This window comes from Lontra canadensis, unplaced genomic scaffold (genome assembly GCF_010015895.1).
Source record: "Lontra canadensis isolate GAN:19392208 unplaced genomic scaffold, GSC_riverotter_1.0 scaffold197, whole genome shotgun sequence".
NCBI lineage: Eukaryota > Metazoa > Chordata > Mammalia > Carnivora > Mustelidae > Lontra > Lontra canadensis.
This window is the reverse complement of record NW_022631191.1, coordinates 721065-746558: the sequence shown is the minus strand read 5'-3', so window position 1 is coordinate 746558 and position 25494 is coordinate 721065. Positions and strand designations below refer to the sequence as shown.

At 39.0% G+C, this 25494-nt stretch overlaps 1 protein-coding gene across 5 annotated transcripts in view; it reads right to left on the bottom strand.

Annotated features, from left to right (window-relative positions):
• Window positions 1-543: 543 nt before the first annotated feature.
• PHF8 (PHD finger protein 8) overlaps window positions 544-25494 on the bottom strand; it is a 93925-nt gene continuing 68974 nt past the window's right edge. For 4 of the 5 annotated variants that reach the window (XM_032847990.1, XM_032847988.1, XM_032847989.1 and 1 more), the window contains 4 exons: window positions 14499-14594; window positions 6642-6751; window positions 2046-2382; window positions 544-1090 (listed from right to left, as the gene is read on the bottom strand). In XM_032847990.1, coding sequence (XP_032703881.1) covers window positions 1002-1090; window positions 2046-2382; window positions 6642-6751; window positions 14499-14594 — 632 coding nt within the window. In that variant the 3' untranslated portion in view covers window positions 544-1001. Of the gene's footprint in view, window positions 1091-2045; window positions 2383-5478; window positions 5623-6641; window positions 6752-14498; window positions 14595-25494 lie in introns of those variants that run through there. The other variant, XM_032847991.1, reaches the window with a different exon arrangement.

The following is a 25494-nucleotide window of genomic DNA, read 5'->3' as shown; positions in this document are numbered from 1 at the left end:
TCACATCCTCTCCAGAAGGTCCAGACTGTGCTCTGTGGTACAGGTGAAGAGAGCAGGCTGTACATAGGGCCAGGGTTATCTGCTTCAGTGGTAGGAACTCTCAGACTTTTGGAAGATGGTTTTTCACCTGTTGGGGCCCAGCTACAGCCATGTGGATAATGTTCTGTGGGACCTCAAAATCCAGGCAAATCCCTGAAGCTCACCCTGGGACAGGGGACCTCATCTATAGCCACCTGAAAGTAGCTTCCTCCAGTGGGCTCCAAAGTCATGGTCAAAGGCTTGGGTGTCAGTCCTCTCCCCACCTTGAGAAGTGATAGAAATCTCTCTTCTTCCCAAAGGTGAGTCAAGTCAGCCCATAACCTTTCAAGTCCACCTCTGAAAATGGCCCATGGTGGGGCAGGAAGGAGACTCTGGAATCTCCTCTTTATTTTCATGAAGCATTTGGCAAGAGGGGGCGGAGGCTAGACCCTTCTCCCAAGAACAAGTCTGGAATGGGACATGTCCACTAGGCTAGGGGGAAAAAGGGGAAGGAAACATGGACAGGCTTCTGGAGACAGGGTGGGAGCTACAGCAAGTGTTGAGCACTGGGCGTCCCACTTCATGACTAGGGAAAGAACAAGGGACCCAGGCTCACTTTATGCCTCTCCTGAACCTGTCTTCCAGCTTTAAGTGGGAATAAGAATAAAGGGCAGACAAGGCTGGTAAAAAGGAAATGGGCTGGAGCAGCAGAAAAGAGGGCTCTAGTCAGCCAGAAACCTCTCCCATTCACTGCTACTCAGAGGTATGGAGAAGGCAGGATGCTTTAGTGGAAGTAGGGAAGGGAGTTAGGGGAGTTGGTGCAGGAGCCCGTTGGGGAGTCCGTGCCTTTGGTCAGTTCCAAGAAAGCAGGACAATGCGCCTCAGCACCTTGTCCGGGGCAGAAAGGATCCAGGAGTGCCCCGAGAGTTGACAATGGAGAAGGCAATGGGGGTGAAGGGGTGAGGGGCAGGACATGAGGGGGCTCACAGAAGTAGTTTGCCATTTCTGTGGATTTTCAGGATACGGCCAAGTCTCTGCTTTGCTGTGGCCAGACCCTTTTTAGGACGCTTTCCTGTGAGGAAAAGAGAGGTAAATAAAAGGCTGTGGCACTGGCTTTAGTAGCAATTCCAGCATCAACTATCTTCAGTCTGCCCCCCTCCTCTGTTCCTCTGCCCACAGAGTCTCCCCATCCTTATGCTGGCTCCAGCACATATTGGGCAAGAAGGCTTCCTTAACCACTTCCATCCAATACCACATGCCTTGGTTCTTCCTATGACCTCCCGCAGCAGCTATTAACCCCCTGGTTAGTCTATCTGGTTCCTTTTCCTCAGATTTCTTTGGTCCCAATCATTTTTCTTCCTAAATTCTGTGGGGCTGTGGTTATGCCTCCCTGTCCTCTTATCCTGAGCACTGTTATTAGCTAAGAGCCTGGTTAGTGATTATATTTGGTGTCCCAGAAGGTGCTATCCCCAAGGCCTTTTTTCATTAGAAACCCCCATCTTCAAAAAAAAGAAAGAAAACCCCATCCTCATTACCCAAGGCCACACTGACCTCACTACCCTTGAGCTGCATGCTCTAGGGACTGGGCTTTGAGGGCCAAAGTAAGGAAAAGGGGGGATTAAGCCCTCGTCCCATCACCTCTTCCTCTCTCTCCACACATCAAATCATCTCTCAGGTCCCATGTGACCTCCTCCGTATTTGATCAATTTATCCCCTCCCTCTCTGTTCCCTCTGCTATAGCCTCAGCCTCTCTTCACTGCAGCCTGAACCTATGTATATGCCTCCTCCCTAGACTTCCCACCTGCAGCCCACCCTCTGGTTACCAGAAGGCTCCTTCTAAACCCACACCTGAAATTCCTCTGTTTAGCACCAGTTAATGTCTCTTCATGGCCTAAGAGATCAAATCCAAGCATATGAGGTTGGCCATCAGTATCCCTCCCAGGTATTCCCATCTATCAGAGTGCTTAGGGTTTGGAGCTGGTGACCCTAAGATCCTTCTCAGTTTTGCAACCATATGGCCATCATACCTTGTCCTGCTTGATTGCTCTGGGAGCCAACTGAAGGGCGCCGCTGGGTCAAGAAGACACCAGGGGCCATGGGTGTGGTGCTGCGGTTCGCCTGGGCCATACCAAAGGCATTGGGACGAGCAGTATATTCGTGGTCAGCAAGACTCCCTGAGAGGGCCTCTTGTTTAGGCTCAGGAGGAGGCGGGGGCGAGGAGGAGGTGAGAAGCTGGGGTGTAGTGGCCAGAGCTGGAGCTGGTGCTGCCACATTGAGAATGGACTCCTGAGGGCGAGGCTGTTCTACCTCCTTCGGTAAAGGCTTCTTCTTGATATATTTCTTCTTTTGGGCTTTCTGCAGCTCCTGAAATACAAGCCAGGTGGAAGGAGAAAATTCAGAAGTGGAGAAAAGAAAAGAATTGCCCAGAAAGGAAACTAGACACTGGTCAATGTGGTCCTGCAGCCCACCCCCACCCCAAGTCTAGCCTGGATGTATGTATACACAAGGCACAGGGCTTCTAACACCTAAGATCATCTCTTTGGTACCATCCATCCTTAAGTTACCACTGCCATGAATCAGTACAGGGGTAACAAAAGGGTAAATGAATTCAGAGACGGGTTTTGGTCCTAGCACTGCCATTTATGAAGTGGACAATGGACACTTCTAATAAGAATAGCTGAATTTATGACAGCAGCTAAGGCCCTTTGTACAGTTAACACTTGAAAAACATAAGGGTTAGGGATACTGCCCCCCCATGTGGGCGAAAAATCCACATTTTAACTTTTGACATCCCTAAAACTTAACTACTAATAGCCTACTGTTGATTGGAAGCCTTACTAATAACATAAATGGTTGATTAACATATATTTTGTTATGTTAAATGTAATATTATAATAAGGTAAGGCAGAGAAAAGAAAATATTAAGAAAATCATAAGGGAGAGAAAATACATTCATAGTACTACTATAATTTAAAAAATCTACTATAATTAAAAAAAAATCTATGTTTGAACCTACATAGTTCAAACCCATGTTGTAAAAGGGCTAACTGTATACTTCATTTATTCCTCATAGTAGCCATGAGAAGGAAAATGCCTCAGGTTATAGAGGAGAAAACTGAGGTACAGGGATATTAAGTTGAGCCCAAAGCCTCACAGGTGAAAAGTTGTTGGGTCTAGGATTCAGCCAGGTCTAACTGAATACCCACTGTGCACACTTCTCAAAAACGGACCTCTGGGTGTGAGAGAGTAGTAGCTTTGGAATGAAAGAAACTTGGGTTCAAATCTAGGTTTGTGTTCCCTAAATGGGATGACCCTTGTCAAGTTACTTACTAACCTTTGTGAATCTCAATCGCCTTATCTGTAAAATGGGCAAAATAAATCTGTTTTTTTAGGGTTGCCAGAAAGATTAAATAATGGTGTAAAAACTCATAGCACATAATAAGTACTCAACAAATGGAAAACTGTTATTCTATGTTCATCTCTTACAATGGTTTCTCTTCCTCTTGCTGGTCTTTTCTTTTAATAGAGGACTTGGCAATCCTCCAGGTCGCTGGGTCTTAAAAACCTCAATTCTGGATGGGAGGGATGAATAAGGAGTTGTGTCAATTCTCCCAATATCTTGGATTTCATCCATCCATTGCTTTATGGATCTACTATCCACTGTGTAGTGGGTACCTGTATAGTGGGCATCTGGAGCCCTGAGAACCTGGAAAGGTGGTGCTGAGAGCATGTGAACGACTTCACCTTCTGAAATGCTACACAGCCACACAGACCAACTCAGTGATTACATTTCTTTGCCTTGGCAACACGGGCCTACTCCTGCCTTCGGAAGATCTGACAGGCTGTGGCTATCATAGGAATTTCTGGGGGATAAGAATAATAATATTAGTAATACATGCCAGGTACTGTTCTATAATTTAACTCATTTAATACTCAGAAGAAGTATGAGAAGAAAGAATGAAAATCCCATTTTTAGGAGAAGAAACTGTGGCACAGGGAGATTAAGTCATTTTTCCAAGGTTATAGGACCAATATGTGACCAAGCTTGGATTCAGACCTAAGCCATCCGGCTTCAGAATCTCTTTTCTCAACCACACTGCTATTCCACCCATACCAGAAAGTACATTTCTGCCCCCATTTCTCTCACCTGAATCCAGAAATTATCTATTCACACCTCAATCACATAGCCTAAATTTTTCTATTGTCATTGCCAATCTCCTTGTATAATTCATCCAGATTCCCTCACTAAAGACTAGACCATCTTAGGACAGGACCACTTACACCTTGCCAATCCTTGCTCAAAAACCTGTTAGCATATCTGACATTCATGTTTGGTCATTCATACTTACCCAATCCATAATGATAACACTGAAAAACTAACACATCTATAGTACTTTGCTCTGTGGCAAGTGCCATGCTCACAGCTTTCCCACACATTACCTCATCTAATCCTCAAAGTTTATGAGGAAACTGAGGCACAGAGAAATCAAGTAATGTGCTAAAGTGGTAGAGTGAGGATTCGAACTCAGGCAGGCTGGCTCTACAATCCCTTTTTAAATCTGAATCTATCTTATTCCAGTTCCCAACATGCAGCTTCCAATGCAGAAAGATCTGCTCATTCATTCATGCATCCATTCACTCACTCGCCCAACATGGATTAAACACATGTTTAGTATAGTGGGGATATCAAGTTAAATTAGATATACCCCCACCCTTGAGGCACTCACAGTTTAATAGGGGACACAGGAAAGCATACTTACAAGTACCATGAGAGAATACTACAAAAGCACAGAAAGCCACTGAAATAAACTGGTGGTAGGTGGTATGAAAGAGTGTTAGGTAAGGCATCTGAAAGGGATGATCCCCAATGGGCAGAGGGAACAAACTGTGCAAAGGCACAGAGGCATGAGACAGTGTGATGTACACTAAGTGAACTACAAGCACCACAGTGCAATAGTATGGCTGGTGCAAAGCACGTGTATGAGGGGCTGGTAGGAGGTTAGGGAGGAGAGGTGAATACAGACCAAATTAACAGGACCTTGGGTGCTTTGCCAAGGATTTCCCTTCTCCTGGGATGCCTCCTGTTCCTTCTAAAAGTTGAGCCTGCCAAACCACTTCCAAATTTCAAATTCTCTTCTTTGAGGTCATCCCTGACCAAACCGAACAGAAGTGAACTCCTTAGGAGGCACTAGTAGTTTTCACACCTTTAATTAATTTATCTGTTTATTTAAAAGAGTAAAACCCCCCTCCCTCCCTTTTTTACCAAATTACATCTTAGATGGCACCAGGATATACATAACAGAAGTTCTGGTCAAAGAAGGCCTGCTTGGTCTGCTTGGTCTCTGCTGGCTCCCAACAACAGCCACTGAGACATTTCTAAGCAACTCTAGAGCTCCATATAACAGCATATTAAAAACATCATTCTATTAAATTTTATTTAAATAGGATATAATTATTAAATTATATAAACATTTAACTATTTTATTGAAGTAGCAAGTAACAGGAAATTTGAAGTTAGAGGATATGAGTTTGAATCTTGTCTCCTCCATTTACTGGCTGTATTATCCTGGACTAGTCACTTAAAGAGAGTCTCATTTTCTTCACCTGCAAAATGATGAAAATATCACCTATTGAACAGGGCCACTGGCAGATTATACAAAACATTGTACATGAAAGTACCTAGCGGAAAACAGATGCTCAGTAAATGCTCTAAGCAATAGGATGTTGCCTAAGGAGCCAAGGGGATGTTAATAAGGAGAGAATCAAAAAATTCAACTCTAACTGTTCCCAGGGTTGCTGAGTACAGTATACACATTAAAGAACTTTGCAAACTGTAACCTGCTAGGAGGTCAAGTTGGTTCTAGTGAAGTGACCCTTTAGGACAAGAACCAGTGGATAAAGTTTTCTTAGAAAGTAGGGGGTAAATATTAAGGCAATAATATTTGGTATACTTCTAGTTCTTTCTTTTGTTGTGAATTCCTCCTTCTAGTCATTTTGCCCAGAGAAAAATGGATGAACAAGAGAACAAAATAAAAAATGTCAACCATGACCCAAGCAAAATACTCATACATGGATTATAAGAACTAGCATAGAGGATCATAGAGGAAGGGAGGAAAAACTGAATGGGAAGCCATCAGAAAGGGAGAAAAACTATTAGAGACTCTTACCTATAGGAAATAAACTGAGGGCTACTAGAGAGGAGTTGGATGGGGGAGTGGGGTTTTAGGTAATGGGCATTAAGGAGGGTACATGATATGATAAACACTGGGTGTTAAACGCAGCTGATAAATTACTGAACACTACATCTGAAACTAATGATGTACTATATGTTGGCTAATTGAATTTAAACTAAAAAAATAATATTTGGTATAGAGGAAAAGGAAAGCCTCTCCCCAAAAAACAAATTCTGATACTGATTGGGAGGCTGAGAACTCAAATATACTCAGCTGGTAACCTCCTCAGGGCTTCATCTGAAGGCAAATGTTCTCATTCAAGGACAGAGAGAAGTTGGCCTGCCTGGTCTCCGCTGGCTCCCAACAACAGCCTCTGAGACATTTCTAGTTTTTGTCCTAAAGGCAAACTGGGATCAGTAGCAGGGTCACTGCCTGGGTGTCAGCACCTACCTGCTGGGCTAGCTTCGCAGCTGCTGCAGCCAAGCCTGTCTCAATGGAAGCTACCCGGGTCCCCTCACGCACAGGACGGTCCTGCTTTGGTAGAGTTGGGGTCACACGGGCTGCAGAGGAAACAGGATGAAAACAATTATCTGAATGTCAAGCATATTCCCTACCTCTGAGCCTCCCCCAAAGGTGGTCTCATCAGTCTCCCAGCTTCTAGCTTTTTATAAAGTCTGATTTTGTTTCCCATCAGGTAAGAAGCTAATTTACAAATGCTCAAAGTACACAAAGCATACAATGATTATAGGATAAAAGTTAAGTTTCCTAAACTGGCATTTAACGTTGTCCATGTCCTGCTCCTGGCTTACCCACCTCCTCAGCCTTATTTCCACATCCATATTCTCAGCTTTTCTAGACAGAATGGATTCCTTATTCTATCTCCAGAATATGTACAGCTCATCCTCTTTCTACTTTCATTCTCACCATCCACATTACCTACAGTACCCTCTTTCCTTTGGCCACATCTTCAAAACCTGACTGTCCTTCAAAGGTAAGCTGAAATCAAACTTCTGTACACAAACCTCTAGGACCTGTCTTGCTCACATTGGTCTCTCCCTCTCTGAACTTAAGATGTATACCAGTCACTTCATATATAGCACCACACCATCCTGTCTCATTCCCTAACTTTGACGTGCTGTTAAGCACATGTTATTTTGCCAGCCCAACAGGCTATGAGGTCCTAAAGAAGACTGTCTTCTTGTATAACCCTTTTATAGTGCCTTAACAACCTTGAATCAAAAAGGAGTTATTTTTTAAAAAACAGTTATTTATCCCACATTTTACACAGTAAGTATATTTTACCAAAGAGCCCCAGATGATGAAGGAAAGCTCCTATTTACAGAAGAATGCCAGCTAATAAATGTAGAAAGAATGACAAAATTGGAAAATCACAGGTTTGTAAGCCCTAATAAAACAACTGATTCTAGGGACCTGGATAGTGACACAGTACCAAACTATTACATACATACTACTTGCTAGTCTCAACAAGGAAAAAACTAACTTTACAATGGTGAGATCATATCACCTCCTTAACTAAGTATTAACTTCATTATTACTAATAGCGAGACAGCTGACTTCATGTACCTCCTGATGCAATGCAATATGAAATTCACAGCATCACCTTGGAAGTAGTTTTGCCAAAGATCTAAAATCAAGTAAGTGGTTCATATTACTTCCAGTTTTTAGGAAACGGAGATAAGAGAACGAGTTAAATGATACCATGAGAAAACAGTCAGACATTCTACAAGATAACTGCCCTAATGTTATTAAAAAGACAATGTCACAAGGAAGTAAACAAATCTAGAAGGTGGGATGGGTCATAGGACAATTATATTACTTTTTATAAGAAATAAATAGCACAAAACAAAAAAGGGGGTATGCTCTAGATTAAGAGAGACTCAAAAGGCATGACAGCCAAATGCTATGCGAACTCTGCTAGATCCTTATGTAAACAAACCCACTGTAAAAATACCTTTTTATGGTTAGACAATTAAAATTTTATTATGGATTTAGGATTAGATAATGTGCAGGAATTATCAAATTATTGCTAATTTTTTTATGTGTGATAACAGGATTGTGGTTATATGAGAAAATGTATTTTTTAGAGATGTACAGTAAAGTACATTGAGAGCAGGGAATGACAAAATATGTAGGATGTGCTTTAAAGAACAATTTTGAAAAAAGGGAACTAATAGATGAATCAAACGTGGCAAAATCTTGATAACTATTAATTGTTAGTGGTGGTTGTATGGGAATTTATTGTACTATTCTATTTTTAATTAATGAAAAAAGTCAATGTCACAGAAAAAAAGAGGTGGTAGTGGTACCAACCTAGATTTGAAGATTCCTTGGTTGGTTAGCTGCTGCTGCTGCTGCTGCTGTTGTTGTTATTGTTATTATTAAAACATTATTATTATTATTATTATTATTATTAAAACCTTTCTGTATACGTAGCATGCAGATTCTAGAATAAGCAATTCAGGGGGCTCAAGTCCCTTCTTTAAAGGCAGTATTTGTTCAAAAATGATCTGAAGCAAAAAGAACAAAGGAAAAAAGGGGTAGTAGGTTTGTTTATTTGAACAAATTATAGCTGAGAACTTCCCTAATCTTGGGAAGGAAACAGGCATTCAAGTCCAAGAGGCACAGAGAACTCCCCTCAAAATTAACAAAAACAGGCCATCACCAAGACATGACAGTGAAACCTGAAAAATACAAAGATAAAGAGAGAATTCTGAAAGAAGGTAGGGATAAAAGCTATTTAACCTACAAGGGTAGACACATAAGGTTATCAGCTGACATGTCCACAGAAACACAGAAGGCCAGAAATAAGTGGCATGATACATTCAAACTGCTAAGTGGGAAAAATATGCCAAGACTACTTTATCCAGCAAGGCTGTCATTCAGAATAGAAGGAGATATAGAGAGTTTCTAGGACAAGCAAAAACTAAGGGAGTTCATGAACACTAAACCAGTTCTGCAAGAAATATTAAATGGGACACTTTGAGCAGGAAAGAGAGACTGAAGGCAACAAAGACTAAAATGGAACAAGAACTTTACAGGTAATGCAATGGCAACCAAATTCATATCTATCAATAATTACTCTGAATGTAAATAGACTAAATGTTCCAATTAAAAGACACAGGGTATCAGAATGGATAAAAAAAAATAAGAGCCATCAATATGCTACTTACAAGAGACTCATTTTAGAACTAAAGATACCTCCAGACTGAATGTGAGGAGGTGGAGAACCATCCACCATGCTAATGGAAAGCTGGAGTAGCCATATCTACATCAGACAAACTAGATTTTTTTGGAGGAGGGGGAGGGACAGAGAGAGAGAAAGAATCCCAAGCAGGCTCCATGCCCAGCACAGAGCCCAATGTGGGGCTTGATCTCACAACCCTGAGATCATGACTCAAGCCAAAAATCAAGAGTCAGATGCCTAACTGACTAAGTCACCAGCTCAACCAGCCAGGCACTCCCAGACAACCTAGATTTTAGACCAAAGACGGTAATAAGAGATGAAGAAGGGCACTATATTACAATAAAGGTATCTATCCAACAAGATCTAACAAACGTAACTATTTATGCCCCTAAATCGGGAGTAGCCAAATATGTAAGTGAATTAACAACAAAATCAAAGAAACTCACTGACAATAATGTAATAATATTAGGAGACTATAAACCACCCCACTCACAGCAATGGACAGATCATCTAAGCAGAAGTTCAACAAGAAAACGATGGCTTTGAGAGGCAGGCTGGACCAGGTGGCCTTAACCGATATATTCAGAGAATTCCATCATAAAGCAGCAGAATACACATTCTTCTTGGGTGCACATGGAACATTCTACAGAACAGATCACACACTGTGTCACAAATCAACCCTCTAACAGTACAAAAAGACTGAGATCATACCATGCATATTTCAGACCACAACACTATGAAACCTGAAGACAAGCACAAGAAAAAATTTGGAAAGACCACAAACACGTGGAAGTTAAAGAGCATCATACTGAAGTATGACTGGGTTAACCAGGAATTAAAGAAAAAATTAAAAAATACATGGGAGCAAAGGGAAATGAAATCATGACAGTCCCAAACCTTTGGGACATAGCAAAGGCAGTCATAAGAGGGAAGTATATAGCAATACGGGCCATCCTCAGGAATTGAGAAAATCTAAAGGAACTGCAAAAAGAACAGCAAATAAAACCTAAGGCCAGCAGAAGGAAATCATTAAGATCAGAGCAGAAATAAGTGATATAGAAATTTTAAAAAACAGTAGAACAGATAAACGAAATGAGGATCTGGTTCTTTGAAAGAATTAACAAAACTCATAAACCCTTAACCAGACTTATCAAAAAGAGGAAGGACCCAAATACATAAAATCACGAATGAAAGAGGAGAGGTCACAACTAACACTAAAGAAATATAAACAATTATAAGAGAATATTATGAGGAATTATATGCCAACAAATAGGGTAATCTGGAAGAAATGGATACATTGCTAGAAACATATAAACTACCAAATGAGAAACAGGAAGAAAAAGGGAAGCTGAACAGACCCATAATCAGCAAAGAAATTCAATCAGTGATCAAAAATCTCAAAAAAAAACAAACAAACAAACAAAAAAAAACCCCAAGAGTCCAGGGCTAGATGGCTTCCCAGGGGAACTGAACCAAACACTTAAAGAATTAATACCTATCCTTCTGAAACTGTTCCAAAAAACAGAGATCAAGGGAAAACTTCCAAACTCATTCTACAAGGCCAGCATTACCTTGATTCCAAGACCAAAAACCCCACTAAAGAAGAGAATTACAGACCAATATCTCTGATGAACATGGATGCAAAAATTCTCAACAAAACACTAGCTAATGGAATCCAGTAGTCCATTAAAAGGATTACTCACCATGATCAAGTCAGACTTATTCCTGGGCTGCACAGGGGTGGCTCAATATTCACAAATCAAGGTGATATACTGCATTAATAAAATAAAGCATAAAAAAACATACAATCCTCTCCATAGGTACAGAAAAGGCACTTGACAAAACACAGCATCCTTTCTTGATAAAAAACCCTCAACAAAGTAGGGATAGAAGGAACACACCTCAACATTGTAAAGTCCACATACAAAAGACCCACAAGCTAATATTATCCTCAATGGGGAAAAACTGAGAGCTTTTCCCCTAAGGTCAGGAACATGACAGGGATGTCCACCCTTACACTGTTGTTCAACATAGTACTAGAAGTCCTAGCCTCTGTAATCAGACAACAAAAAGAAATAGAACACATCCAAACTGGCAAGGAAGAAGTCAAACTTTCACTCTTCACAGACAACATGATACTCTGTAGAAAACCTGAAAGACTCCATCAAAAAATTGTGAACTGATACAAGAATTCAGCAAAGTCACAGGATATAAAAACAACATACAGAAATCTGTTGCATTTCTACACACCAATAATGAAGCAGGAGAAAGAGAAATCAAGAAATAATCCCATTTATAACTGCACCAAAAATTATAATGTACCTAGTACTAAACCTAACCAAAGAGGCAAAGATCTGTATGCTGAAAACTACAGAACACTTATGAGAGAAATTGAAGAAGATAAAAAGAAATGGAAAAACATTCCATATTCTTGGATTGGAAGAGCAAATATTGTTAAAATGTCTATACTACCCAAAGCAACCTACACATTTAATGCAATCCCTATCAAAATAACACCAGCATTTTTCACAGAGGTGGAACAAACAATTCTAAAATCTGTATGGAACCAGAAAAGACCCCAAATAGCCAAAGGCATGTTGAAAAGCAAAGCAAGAAGTATCACTATTCCAGACTTCAAGATGTATTACAAAGCTGTAATCATCAAGACAGCAGGGTAATGGCACAGAAACAGACACACAGATCAACGGAACAGAATAGAGAACCAAGAAATGGACCCACAACTGTATGGCCAAATAATTTTCAACAAAGTAGGAAAGAATATACAATGGAAAAAAGAATGTAAAGAATGAAACTGGACCCCCTTCTTACACCATACACAAAAATAAATTCAAAATGGATGAAAGACCTAAATGTGAGACAGGAAACCATCAAAATCCTAGAGGAGAATGCAGGCAACAACCTCTTTGACCTCAGCTGCAATAACTTCTTAGTAGACACGTCTCCAGAGGCAAGGGAAACAAAATCAAAAACTAAGTATTGGGACTTCATCAAGATAAAAAGCTTCTGGACAGTGAAGGAAACAACTGACAAAACTAAAAGGCAACTGACGAAATGTGGGAAGATCTTTGCAAATGACATGTTGTATAAAAGGTTAGTATCTTAAAATCTACAAAGACCTACTCAAACTCAACACCCAAAAAACAAATAATCCAGTTAAGAAGTGGTCAGAAGAATACACACTTTTCCAAAGAAGACGTCCAGATGGCTAACAAACACATGAAAAGATGCTCAACATCACCCATCATCAGGGAAATACAAATCAAAACCAACTGTGCCCCACAAAATGCCTTTTTAATTTTTTTAAAATTCAATTTAGTCCTTGAATAGAATCTGGTTTGAATAAGCAAATAAGATATTTTTGGTACAATTTGGGGGGGGGATTTGAATAAGGATTTGGTACCAAATGATATGAGAAAATAAATGCTACTCTACTCAGATGTCATAAAATGGTACTATGGTTATAGAAGAAAATGTCATTTTCATATTTATCATATGATCTCTCTGATAGGAGGAATTTGAGAGGCAGGGTGGGGGGATCGTGGGGGATAGGGAGGGAAAAAATGAAAAAAGATGGGATCAGGAGGGAGACAAACCATAAGAGACTCTTTTTAAAAAAAGATTTTATTTATTTATTTGACAGAGAGAAACAACCAGAGAGGGAACACAAGCAAGGGGAGTGGGACGGAGAAGCAGGCCTCCCACCGAGCAGGGAGCCCAATGTGGGGCTTGATCCCAGGACACTGGGATCATGGCCTAAGCTGAAGGCAGATGCTTAATGACTGAGCTACCTAGGTGCCCCCATAAGAGACTCTTAATCTCATGAAACAAACTGAGGATTGCTGGGGGGTTGGGGGGGGAGGGATAGGGTGGCTGGGTTATGGACTTTGTGGAGGGTATGTGCCATGGTGAGTGCGGTGAAATGTGTAAGCCTGATGATTCATAGAACTCTACCCCTGGGGCAAATAAGACATTATATATTAATTAAAAAAATAGGATGGGTGGAATCAGCAGGGGATATCCTGGGGACCCATGGGTATGGAGGTACCAGCACCCTCTGCAGCAGACTGTTGCAGTAATAGCTTTCAATTTGCTCACATCTCCCTGCATGCAGAGGAGGATTCTGCAGTTCGCTTTCTCGAGAGGTGTAATCCATACCTCCACCTCTGGAATTGAGGCTTGACCATGTAACTTGCTTTGGCTAGTGGGACAATGGAAAACATGACACCAGCAAGGGGCTTGAAAAGTGCTTGCAAACGGGGGCTTTCCCTCTCTTGCTAATGGACATGTTTCTGCTTTCCTGTGAAAAAGTTTATGCTGGCTTCCTGGTGGACTAGGAAAAACCACATGGAGAAAGGCACTAGCCACCCCAAATTTGGTCTAGACTCCTGAAGATCTGTTTAGACCATCCAGCCCAGGCCAAGCCAGTCCAGACTAGAACAAGAGCTTAGCCAACCTACAGAATAATGAGAAATGATCAGCTGTCATTGTTCTAAGCCACAAAGTTTGGGGTAGTTTGATAAGCAGCAAAGGCTAACTGACACGCCCTCCAATGTGAAAACCACCCAACCAGTGAGATGAATAAAATTCTTGTATTACACTCTAAATACCACATTCAACTCAATGATCATTCTTTCTTCCCTCCTCAGAGCTGGCCTCTCAGGCAGTACAGGTGACAGTCTAAGGAGCCTTGGGCCTTGTGAAGTTCAACAGTCAGCAGAATTTCCCTCATCTGGCAAAGTATTACCAAAGGTCTGGGATGATGGTAGCTTCTCAGAAGCCTCAGAGTGCTAGGTGGAATCTGCTCAAGGTCTTCTTTTCACCTCAAGCCATATAACATCAGAAGAAACATGCTCCATCACCTCTGACTTTGCTGAGCTGAGTGCATGAAATGTGTCTTATCCACTATTTTTGCTCCAGCACCTAACACAGTATCCTGGCACACAGGTGGTACTCAACAAATGTTTGCTGAATAAACAAATGAGTGACTGAATCATATCTTCTTATGTTATGTATCCCAACTACCCCCAGCCTATTTTCCCCAAACCATACCTACAGAGTTTAAGGACAGAATACTGGATCACCTTTAGGACTCCATGGAGCATCATCTGAGTTCTTCTTTTTCTTGGGTCGAGATTTCAAAGCAGGGTCATCATCATCAGACTCCAGGGAAGGGTAAACTGCAACGAGAGGGGAAAGCAGGGTAAACGGATATTTCATCTAGAAAGGTGAAGACGGAATGATGCCTACACCTCAGCTCTGGCCACTCCCCTACCAGTAGACCCTTTACTTAATCCACACTCAAATGCAGGAATCTCTGAATATACTACATACTTTTCATGTCTTTCTACTTTTGTACCTTTGCTGCAAATGTCCTTCTCCAAGCATCACCTAATTCTGATTCACTCATTCAACATCCATTTAGTGAGTCACTTCATGAATTACTTTACTGACCTTGCAAAACTCAGCTCTAGATTCACTTCCTAAGAAGCCTTCTTGTTCTTCTAACCTGATTCAGATGGCTTCTCAACTCTCCAGAGTATCCTGGGTATACCTCTACTGGAGTTATTTATTATATAGTATTTGAGAGTTGAAAAGTAAATAAGTCACCCCTAACTTACTGTAAGGGCAGGAATAAGTATTATTTGATTTCAAACTAAGGGAGCCTAACACAATGCAGAGTACGTACACAATAAATGTTGGCTGAAATGGAAAAAGAAATGCTATACACGTTATCACACAAAGGGAACAAAAAGACCACTTGGGCTGAACTGACAACAAGATTACTGCAACTGAATGATCTGAAAGGCAAAACACACATATACAAGTATCTCAAGCTATACACGTACACACAAACATCCAGTTTTATCACATTCTGCTCACAATCCACATGCAACACCTATAGGATTTAATGGGACAATGATGTAGATAGATCCTACTGATGAAGTCAAATTCTGTGTCTACTGCTTCTAAACCTGAAAGAGAAGCAAAGTGAGAGTGAAACTTCTTCCTAGTGATCCTACTCATCCAAATGACCAGACTCAAATTTCTCTAGAATTATCCTTCATCAGAGGAATTCTAGTCACATACTTCCTTCTAGTAGGACCTCTTTATAGGAAAATGAGTTCATTTCTCAGGCCTTCCTTTCTTGAGCAAAGAGGTAAAACTCCTGCCTTCTGACTTTGAAAGAACCAAAAAGAGGGGTCACTGATTGTCCCTCAAAAGAAATAGCTTCTGGTAACAACTGTTTGAGAAAGATCCCATCCTTAATAGTCCCAGTGGCTGTCAATATTATTTTGTTGGGTCTGAAAGGGTTTGCCATCTCAAGGAAAGTAGTATGGTATGGTAGAAAAACCGTGAGTCTAGGGATCAGATGTTACTTTGAAATCCTGGACTGATCCACTAGCTTTGTGACTTAAGAAAACTTCTCTAGGTTTCACTATCTTCACCCATAAAATTGAAATAATACTACCTGCCTTGAGAAGTTGTAAGGATTGAGAGATAATAAGTATAAAGTAGCATGCAAAAAGAAATTCCATTCTAAGGTTCATGTCTTATTCAAGAGAGGTTATGATGTAGATAGTAAGTAAGTGTAGACCTTTAAAGAAAATAGAAGTTAAGATACACATATTAAAAATGTAAAGGTAGAAAGGAGTGATGTCCCCCAAATGGAGTTAGGAGCTCCAAGTATTTGTCCCTCCACTGCAGCAACTGTTGAGTAGCAAAAACTGTAAGAATAAACATTTTGGGGACTCTGGAATACATTCAAAAACTTAGAAGGGGAATGCTTAACAACAAAAAAGTCTGCTTAGTTTGGCATTTAAGTAAATTTCTATCAATAAATCTCAGTTGACCACTAAGGCTACAGAACGGATACTTCAGTGACCACATACTAAAGGACACTGTCTATAAAAAGCCTTTGGAAAGTCACTAAATAAACAGATAACTGTAGCTCACAGTAAGCAACAACAGAAACTCTGGGGAGGGAGGAAAATATGACTTCCAGAGTTACCACATTATATAATATTCAAAATGTCTCAGCTTCAGAAAAACTTACGAGGCATGCAAAGAAACAAGTATGTTTTACTCACAGAAAAAAAAATTAATAAAAAAAACTCTCCATGAGGAAGCTGATATTGGAATTACTATACAAAGGACTTTGAATCAATGGTCCTATGTGATCAAAGAGAAGCATGTTTCAACAAAAAACAGAATATCAATACAGAGATAGAAAATATAAAAAGGAACCAAATAGAAATTCTGGAGCTGAAAAGTACAATGTGGTTGTGAAAAATTCACTACAGGGATTCAATAGTAGATTTTGAGCAGGGAGAAGAAATAATCAGTGAATGTGAAGAAAGCACAATTAAAATTATCCAGTCTGATGAGCAGAAAGAAAGAAGAAAAAATGAACAGAGGCAAAGGGACCGGTGGGATGCTAACAGGCTTACCAATGTATTCATATGGGAGTCCCAGAAGGAGAACACAGAGAAAAAGCAGAAAGACTATATGAAGGTATAACAGCCAAAAACTTTCCAAACTTTATGAAATACATTAAGATAAACATCAAAAAACTCAATAAATTCCAAATAGGATAAACTCAGAGATCCACACTGAGCTACATTATATTCAGTCAGTAGATAAAAAGAGAGAATTTTGAAAGCACCAAGACACAAGCAATTTGTCATCTCACAGGATCCACAATAAGATAAACAATCAATTTCTAATAAAAAACAAAGGAGACGAGTGGGCAGTTAGGTGATCTATTTAAAACACTGAAATAAACAACTGTCAACCAAGAATAATACATTGGGTGAAACTGTCCTTCAAAAATGAAGGCCAATTAAGACATTCTCAAGTAGACAAAATCTAAGAGAGCTTGTCATTAGTAAACCTGCCCTTTAAGAAATACTGAATAGTGTCCATCAGGCTGAAATGAAAGGATGTTAGAGAGTAACTCAAAGTTACATGAAGAAACAAAAATCACTGGTAGAAGTAAGTAGAGAGGTATATATAAAAGCCCATATTGTTTTATTTGTGGTTTCTGATTCCTTTTTTTGTTTGCTATATGATTTGGAATTCCAATACATACAATAAAAACTTAAATCTATGTCAATAGAAATACAATATGTAAAGGTTTAAGTTGTGACAAAAATAACAGTTGCAGCAAGACAATTGTATACAAACAAAGTCTTTGTATGCTATGGAAGTGAAATGGTACTGATTCAAACTAAACTTAATAAAGTTATATAGTTAAGATATTAATTATAATCTCCAGGGCTTATCCTATGTGGAAAAGAAATCTTAAAAACATTTTTAAAAATGAGCAGTGAATCAAATCGGTACACTACAAAAAAATCAATTAAACACAAAAGAAAGCAGTAACAAGGAAATGAGGAACAAAATGATACAATAAATGGAAAACAAATAGTAAAAAAGAAGTAAGTCATTCCCAATTGGTAATCACTTTAAATGTAAATGGATTAACAGAAGGAAGGAAATAATAAAGATTTGAGCAGAGATTAAAATGAAATAGAGAATAAAAAACAATCGAATCAGTGACACCAAAAGTTGGTTCTTTGAAAAAAAAATCAACACAAGCAAGTATTTAGCTAGAGTGACCAAAAAAAGGGGAGAAGACACAAACACTGAAAATGAGAATTTAAAGTGGGGATATTACTGCAGACTTTCCAGAAATAAAAAGAACTGCAAAGAATATTATGAACAATTGTATGCCAATAAATTAGATAAACTATATGAAATGGACAAATTCCTAGAAGCACATAAATCACTTAAACTGACTTAAAAAGAAATGGAAAATCTCAACTAACCTATAGCAAATATAGAAATTGAATCAGTAATCAAAAAGACTCCAACAAAGAAAAGTGCAGAACTAAATGGCTTTCCTGGTGATTTCTACTGAGCATTTAAAGAAAAATGAACACCAATCCTTATCAAATTCTTCCAAGAAGTAGAAGAAGAGGGAACACATTCTAACTCACACCTATGAGGCCCTCATATCAAAGCCAGAAAAAGATACTACAGGAAAAGAAAACTACAGACAATATGCTTTATGAATATTGATGTAAAAATCCTCAATCAAATACTAGCAAATTCAGCAGTCTATTAAAAGGATTATACACCATGGCAAAGGGGAATTTATCTCAGGAATGCAAGAGTAGTTCAAAGAAAATTAATCAAACAAAATTAATCTATGAATGCATGATGGATAAAGAAAATGTGATATATGTGTAATGGAATACTAGCCAGCCATAAAAAGAAGGAAATCCTGGGACGCCTGGGTGGCTCAGTGGGTTAAGCCTCTGCCTTCGGCTCAGGTCATGATCTCGGGGTCCTGGGATCGAGTCCCGCATCGGGCTCTCTGCTCAGCAGGGAGCCTGCTTCCCCTTCTCTCTCTGCCTGCCTCTCTGCCTACTTGTGATTTCTGTCTGTCAAATAAATAAATAAAATCTTTAAAAAAAAAAAAAAAAAAAAAAAAGAAGGAAATCCTACCATTTGAAACAACATGGACAGACCTTGAGGGTATTATGTAAAGTGAAATATGTCAGAGAAGGCAAATACTGTATGATTTTGCTTATATGTGGAATCTAAAAGAAAAAAATCAAAATTCATAAAGAGATCAGATTTCTGGTTACCACAGGCAGAGACTGGATAATGGGGGAATTAAATGAAGGTGGTCAAAAGGTACAAACTTTAAGTTATGAAATAAATACATATTAGGGGTTAGTGTACAACATGACAACTATAGGTAATGCAACTGTCTAGCTTATTTGAAAGTTGCTAAGAGAACAGATCCTAAAAGTTCTCATCATGGGGGGGGGAAACCCTCTTTTTTATCTTCTTTTTTGTAACTATACGAGACCATGGATGTTAACTAAACATACTGTGGTAACTATTTTGCAATATATGTAAACCACATCATTATACCATATACTTTAAACTTATACAATGCTGTATGTCAATTATTTCTCTTTTTTAAAAGATTTTATTTATTCATTTGACAGACAGAGATCACAAGTAGGCAGAGAGGCAGAGAGAGAGGAATGGAAGCAGGCAAGGGAAGCAGGCTCCCCGCTGAGCAGAGAGCCCGATGTGGGGCTTGATCCCAGGACCTTGAGATCATGACCTGAGCAGAAGGCAGCGGCTTTAACCCACTGAGCCACCCAGGCGCCCCATCAATTATTTCTCAATAAAGAGAAAGAAAAGTAAAGGAAAAAGGAATATTTTTAGAAATTGTATGAAAGAAAAAATTAAATTCATTTGAGGTCTAATGACAAAAATATATTCCCTTTTCCTAAAAAAATGAAGGTGAATATAATACACAGATTAATAAAATGAAGGAAAACACATCATCTTCTCAGTCGAAGCAGGTAAAGAATGACAAAACCCGGGGCACCTGGGTGGCTCAGTGGGTTAAAGCCTCTGCCTTCGGCTCCGTTCATGACCCCAGGGTCCTGGGATCGAGCCCCGCATCGGGCTCTCTCCTCTGCGGGAAGCCTGCTTCCTCCTCTCTCTCTGCCTGCCTCTCTGCCTATTTGCGATCTCTGTCTGCCCAATAAATATATACATAAATCTTTAAGAAAAAAAAGAATGACTAAACCCATCACCTATTCAAGATAAAAACATTCAGAAAACTAGAAAAGGGCACTTCTTCAATATAGTAACAGGCACTTATGAAAATCCATGGCTAACATCATACTTAAAAGTGAAGACTAGGGGTGCCTGGGTGGTTTAGTGGGTTAAATGTCTGCCTTCAGCTCAGGTCACAATACCAGGGTCCTGGGATAGAGTCCCGCGTCCAGCTCGCTGCTCAGCGGGGGGGGGGGGGGTGCTTCTTCCACTCCCTCTGCTGTGCCCCCCCTACTTGCGCTCTCTGTTAAATAAATAAAATCTTTTTAAAAAAGATTTTATTTATTTATTAGATAGAGACAGTGAGAGAGAGAATACAAGCAGGGGGAATGGGAGAGGGAGAAGCAGGCTTCCCACTGAGCAGGCTGCCCAATGTGGGGCTCGATCCCAGGACCCTGGGATCATGACCTGAGCTGAAGGCAGACACTTAACGACTGAGTCACTCAGGCCCCCTAAATAAATAAAATCTTTAAAACGAAAAAGGCGGGGGGTGGGGAAGGGGCACCTGGGTGGCCCAGTGGGTTAAAGCCTCTGACTTTGGCTCAGGTCATGATCCCAGGGTCCTGGGATCGAGCCCCACATCGGGCTCTCTGCTCAACGGGGAGCCTGCTTCCCCCCCTGCCTGCCTCTCTGCCTACTTGTGATCTCTGACTTGTGATCTCTGTCTGTGAAATAAATAAATAAAATCTTAAAAAAATAGGAAAAAAAAGTGAAAGACTAAAAGCTTTCCCTGAAGATCAAGAATGAGGCAAATATGCCCACTTTCACTACAACTATTCAACAATGTACTAAAATATTCTATCCAGAACAACTAGGCAAGAAAAAGAAATAAAAGGCATCCGAATTGGAAAGGAAGAAATAAAACTCTATTTGCAGATGATCTTATTCTATGTACAGAAAATCCTAAACAATCTTCAAAAAACTATTAGAGCTAATAATAAAAATCAGTAAAGTTGCAGGATATGAGATCACTGTAAAAATCAGTTGTATTTCAGGATGCTTGGGTGGCTCAGTCAGTTAAGTGTCTGCCTTTCACTCAGGTCATGGTCTCAGAGTCCTGGGATCAAGTCCTGCATTGGGCTCCTGGCTCAGCAGGAAGCCTGCTTGTCCCTCTGCTTGTGCTTGCTCTCTCTCTGACAAAAAATTAAATAAAATCTTTTAAAAACTCAGTTGTATTTCTATACACTAGCAAAGAACAATCTGTAAAGAAAACTAAGAAAACAACTCCATTTACAATAGCCTCAAGAAGACTTAAGCAAACAAGAATAAATTTTAACCAAGGAGGTATGGGACTTATATACTGAAAACCACAAAACATTATTGAAATTAAAGCCCTAAATAAATGGAAAACCAGCCTATGTTCACTGACTGGATGTCTTACTATTGTTAAGATAGCAAGAACACCCAAAGCATTCTATAAATTCAATGCAATTCCTATTAAAATACCAATGGCATTTTTTGCAGATATGGAAAAGCTGACCCTGAAATTCTAATGGAACCCAGAATAGCAAAACAATCTTAAAAAAGAACAAAGTTGGAGGATTCCATTTCCCAATTTTAAAACTTACTACAAAGCCACAGTAATCCATACACTGTAGTACTGGCATAAAGATAAACATATAGATCAGTGGAATAGAATTGAGAGTCCAGAAAAAAAAAAAAAACCTACATCTATAGTCAACTGATTTTTTTTTTTAGAGAGAGGGCAAGAGAAAGAGAGCATGTGTGAGCAGAGGGGTGGGGAGGGAAGGGCAGAGAAAGAGAGAGAGTGGGAATCTTAATTAGGCTCCAAGCGCAGTGCAGAGCCCAATGCAGGGTTTGATCGCACGACTCTGATGTCATGATCTGAGGTGAAATCAAGAGTAGAATGCTTAACCAACTGAGTTACCCAGGTACCCCTAGTCAACTGATTTTTGACAAGGGTACCAAGACTATCCTATGGGGACAGGGCAGTCTCTTTAAAAACTGATGTTATACAGGGGTACCTAGGTGGTTCAGTCAGTTACAGTATCCACCTTCAGCTCAGGTCATGACCTCAGGGTCCTGGGATTGAGTCCCACACCAGGATCCCCGCTCAGCAGGGAGTTCGCTTCTTCCTCTGCACCTCCTCCCTGCTTGTGCTCTCTCTCTCTCTCAATCTCAAATAAATAAATAAAATCTTTTAAAAAAAGCTGGTGTTATACAAAGAAAAATAGTAAAATTTTAACTCAATTAATAAATTAAAATCCAATATTAAAATTTATTTAAACAATTCAAATGAGGGGGAGAAATGAGAAAGAGAGAAACAAAAAGCAGAGGAAACAAATATAAATGACATAATAAAATGGTAAGCCCTTATCTGAACATATTATTAGTTACATTAAATGTAAATGGACTAAAAATAGATTATCAATAAGGATTTAAAAAAAACATAAGATTCAACTAAATGCTGGCTACAAAAAAACCCACATTAAATAAAATCATATAGGTAGTTAAAAGTAAAAGGATAGAACAGTCACTTAAATTTACCCTGAAAAATATCTAGCATTGTGTACATTTTTAATTTGTCAAAATGTCATTGTTTCTTAGTTTCTTATTCAGTGCTATATCTGAGATCTGTAGGTCTCTGTGTGTAAATCTAGCTCATTATTTCTGACTGTGCTAACATTTACCATCCTTGACTTCTCCTTTCCCCAAGGGATGGGCCTCAAGGACCCCTACAGGAATATTGGCATACTTGTCTCCTGATGGATTTGTGGGAGACACTGTCTGGGCTACATGTTCCACAGTGAGATTTCATGATTAATTTTCCTCTCACCAGACTGCACCAGCCTGGTCCTACCACCTCCCCGCAAGCACTGAAGTCAGAATTTTTATGTGGTTGTATCCATCTGCATTTTCCTGCTGAAAAGTGAGGTGTATAGATGTTTCCTGACCTCCACTGAATGAGTCAGTTCAATCTTAGAAGCTTATTTTCCTTCCTTTTTTTCAAACAGTGAATACCAGTTTCCTCTTTGATTAGTTGAGAGAAATGAGGCCTCATCTTATTCTAAATTATTTCAGTGAATAGCACTGAGAATAGATTCAAGCTTTTTTCCCTCTTCATTCTGTGTGAATGTGAATCGAATATCACTTGGGAACCAAAGATGAATGACACAGACTGAGTTCTGGGCCATGATAAATATAAATTAATGAATGAATAAATGAACAAATAAATAAATGAGAATATAAAAAGATATACCATACCAACATTAATTTAAGAAAGCTGGATTGACTACTAAGTAACTTTACACCAAGGAAAATTACCTGGGATAGGAAATAACATACTAACATAATGACAAGAAGACATAACCATCAATCAACTTGATCTAATTGAAATTTATAGAACACTCAACCCAACACTAGTAGAATACACATTCTTTACAAGTTCACAAAGCAAAATTATCAACACAGACTAAACCCTGATTGATAAAACAAATGGTGGCAAATATTAAATAAAACCATAAGCAAGTCCTTTGAGAAGATTCATTAAATTGATAAAATGCCAGCAAGAAGGACAAAGAAAAAAGACAAGACACAAATTACTAATATCAAGAACAAAAGATATGCTAAAGACATCATAGACATTAAAAGGTAATAAGGAGTATACTACAAACAATTCTGCACCCATAAATTCTACAACTTAGCTGAAATGCATCAATTCCCTGAATGACACAAACTATCAAAACTCACCCAAGGAGAAACAGATAACCTGAATAATCCTGTACTTACTAAGGAAAATAAAACCATAGTTAAAACCTGAAAAAGAAATCTCTAGGCCCAGGTGGTTTCACTCACAAATTCTACCAAACATTCGGGAAAAAAAAAAAAAAGAAATGCTAATTCTACACAACCGCTTCTACAAAACAGAAGAGAAGGGAATACTTCCTACCTCATTCTTTGAGGCCAGCACTGCCCTGATACCAAAACTAAAGTCAGAGAGTAAAAGAAAAAATTACAGACCAATATCCATCATAAACATAGACACAAAAATCCTCAGTGAAATTCTAGTAAATAAATCAGTAATATATAAAAAGAATAATATCTAAGGTCTATACTATAATTTTAAGTCTGGTTCAATATTTGAAAATCAATCAATGTAACCTACCATATTAACAGACAAAAGAAGAAAAACCATGTGATCATACCCATTGTTGGAACAAAAACACTGGACAAAATTCAACACCCACTCATAAACCCTTAGCAAAATAGGAATAGAAATGAACTTCCTTAATCTGATAACCTACAGCTAACACCATAAGAGTGAAAAAACCGAATGCTTTCCTCCTTAGATTGGAAAGAGGTCGGGGTGTTCACTCTCACCCCATTGTGCTGAAAGTCCTAGCCAGAACAAAAAGGCAAGAAGAAATAAAAAGACTTACAGATTAGAATGAAATGAATAAAATTGTCCATGTTTGCACAGGACATGATCATCTATACAAAAAATCCCAAGAATATATTTTTAAAAGCTCCTAGAATAAGTGAATATACCAAGGTTGCAACATACAAGGTCAACATATAAAACCAAACACATTTATGTATCCTATCATGAAACAATCAGAAACCAAAAGTTAAAAAAGATACCATTTGTATCTCCAAAAAATACAGAACTCTGGGATAAATCTAACAAAACCTGTGCAGGATCTGCATGTAAAATCCATAAAATACTGATAAAAGATATTTTTAAAAGACTAAACACAGAGGGAATAACATATACATAGAACACTCGATATCTAAGATGACAACTGTCTTGCAGTTATTGTAGAAACAGTCTGATGATTTCTCAAAGAGTTAAACACAGAATTACCATATGACCCAGCAATTTGACTCATAGGTAAATGCCCAGAATGAATGAAAACATGTCTACACAGAAACAGATGCAAATGTCTATAGCAGCATTATTCATAATGGCCAAAAGATGGAAATAACCCAAATGCCCATCAGCAGATGAACAGATAAACAAATTGTGGCATATCCATACAATGAAATAATATTTATCCATAAAATGGAACAACATACTGATATATGCTACAACTTATATGAACCTTGAAAACATTATGCTAAAGAAGAGAAGTCAGACACAAAAGGTCACATATTACCTGATTACTCTTATATGAAACATCTATAATGGGCAAATCCATACAGACAGAAAGCAGTTTAGTGGTTACCAGAGGACAAGGAGGAGAGGGCGGCATGGGTAATAATCATGTAACGGATATAGGGAGCTTTTCCAGGGGTGAAAAAAAATGTCTTAGAAAATGCATTAAGTGCCACTGAATTGTACACTTTAAAATGGTTCAACTACATGTTTTGTGAATTTTACCTCAACAAAAAATAAAGATGCCAATTCTCCCCAAATTGATGTATACATTTAAACACAATTCCAATCAAAATCCCAGTAGAAATTTTTTG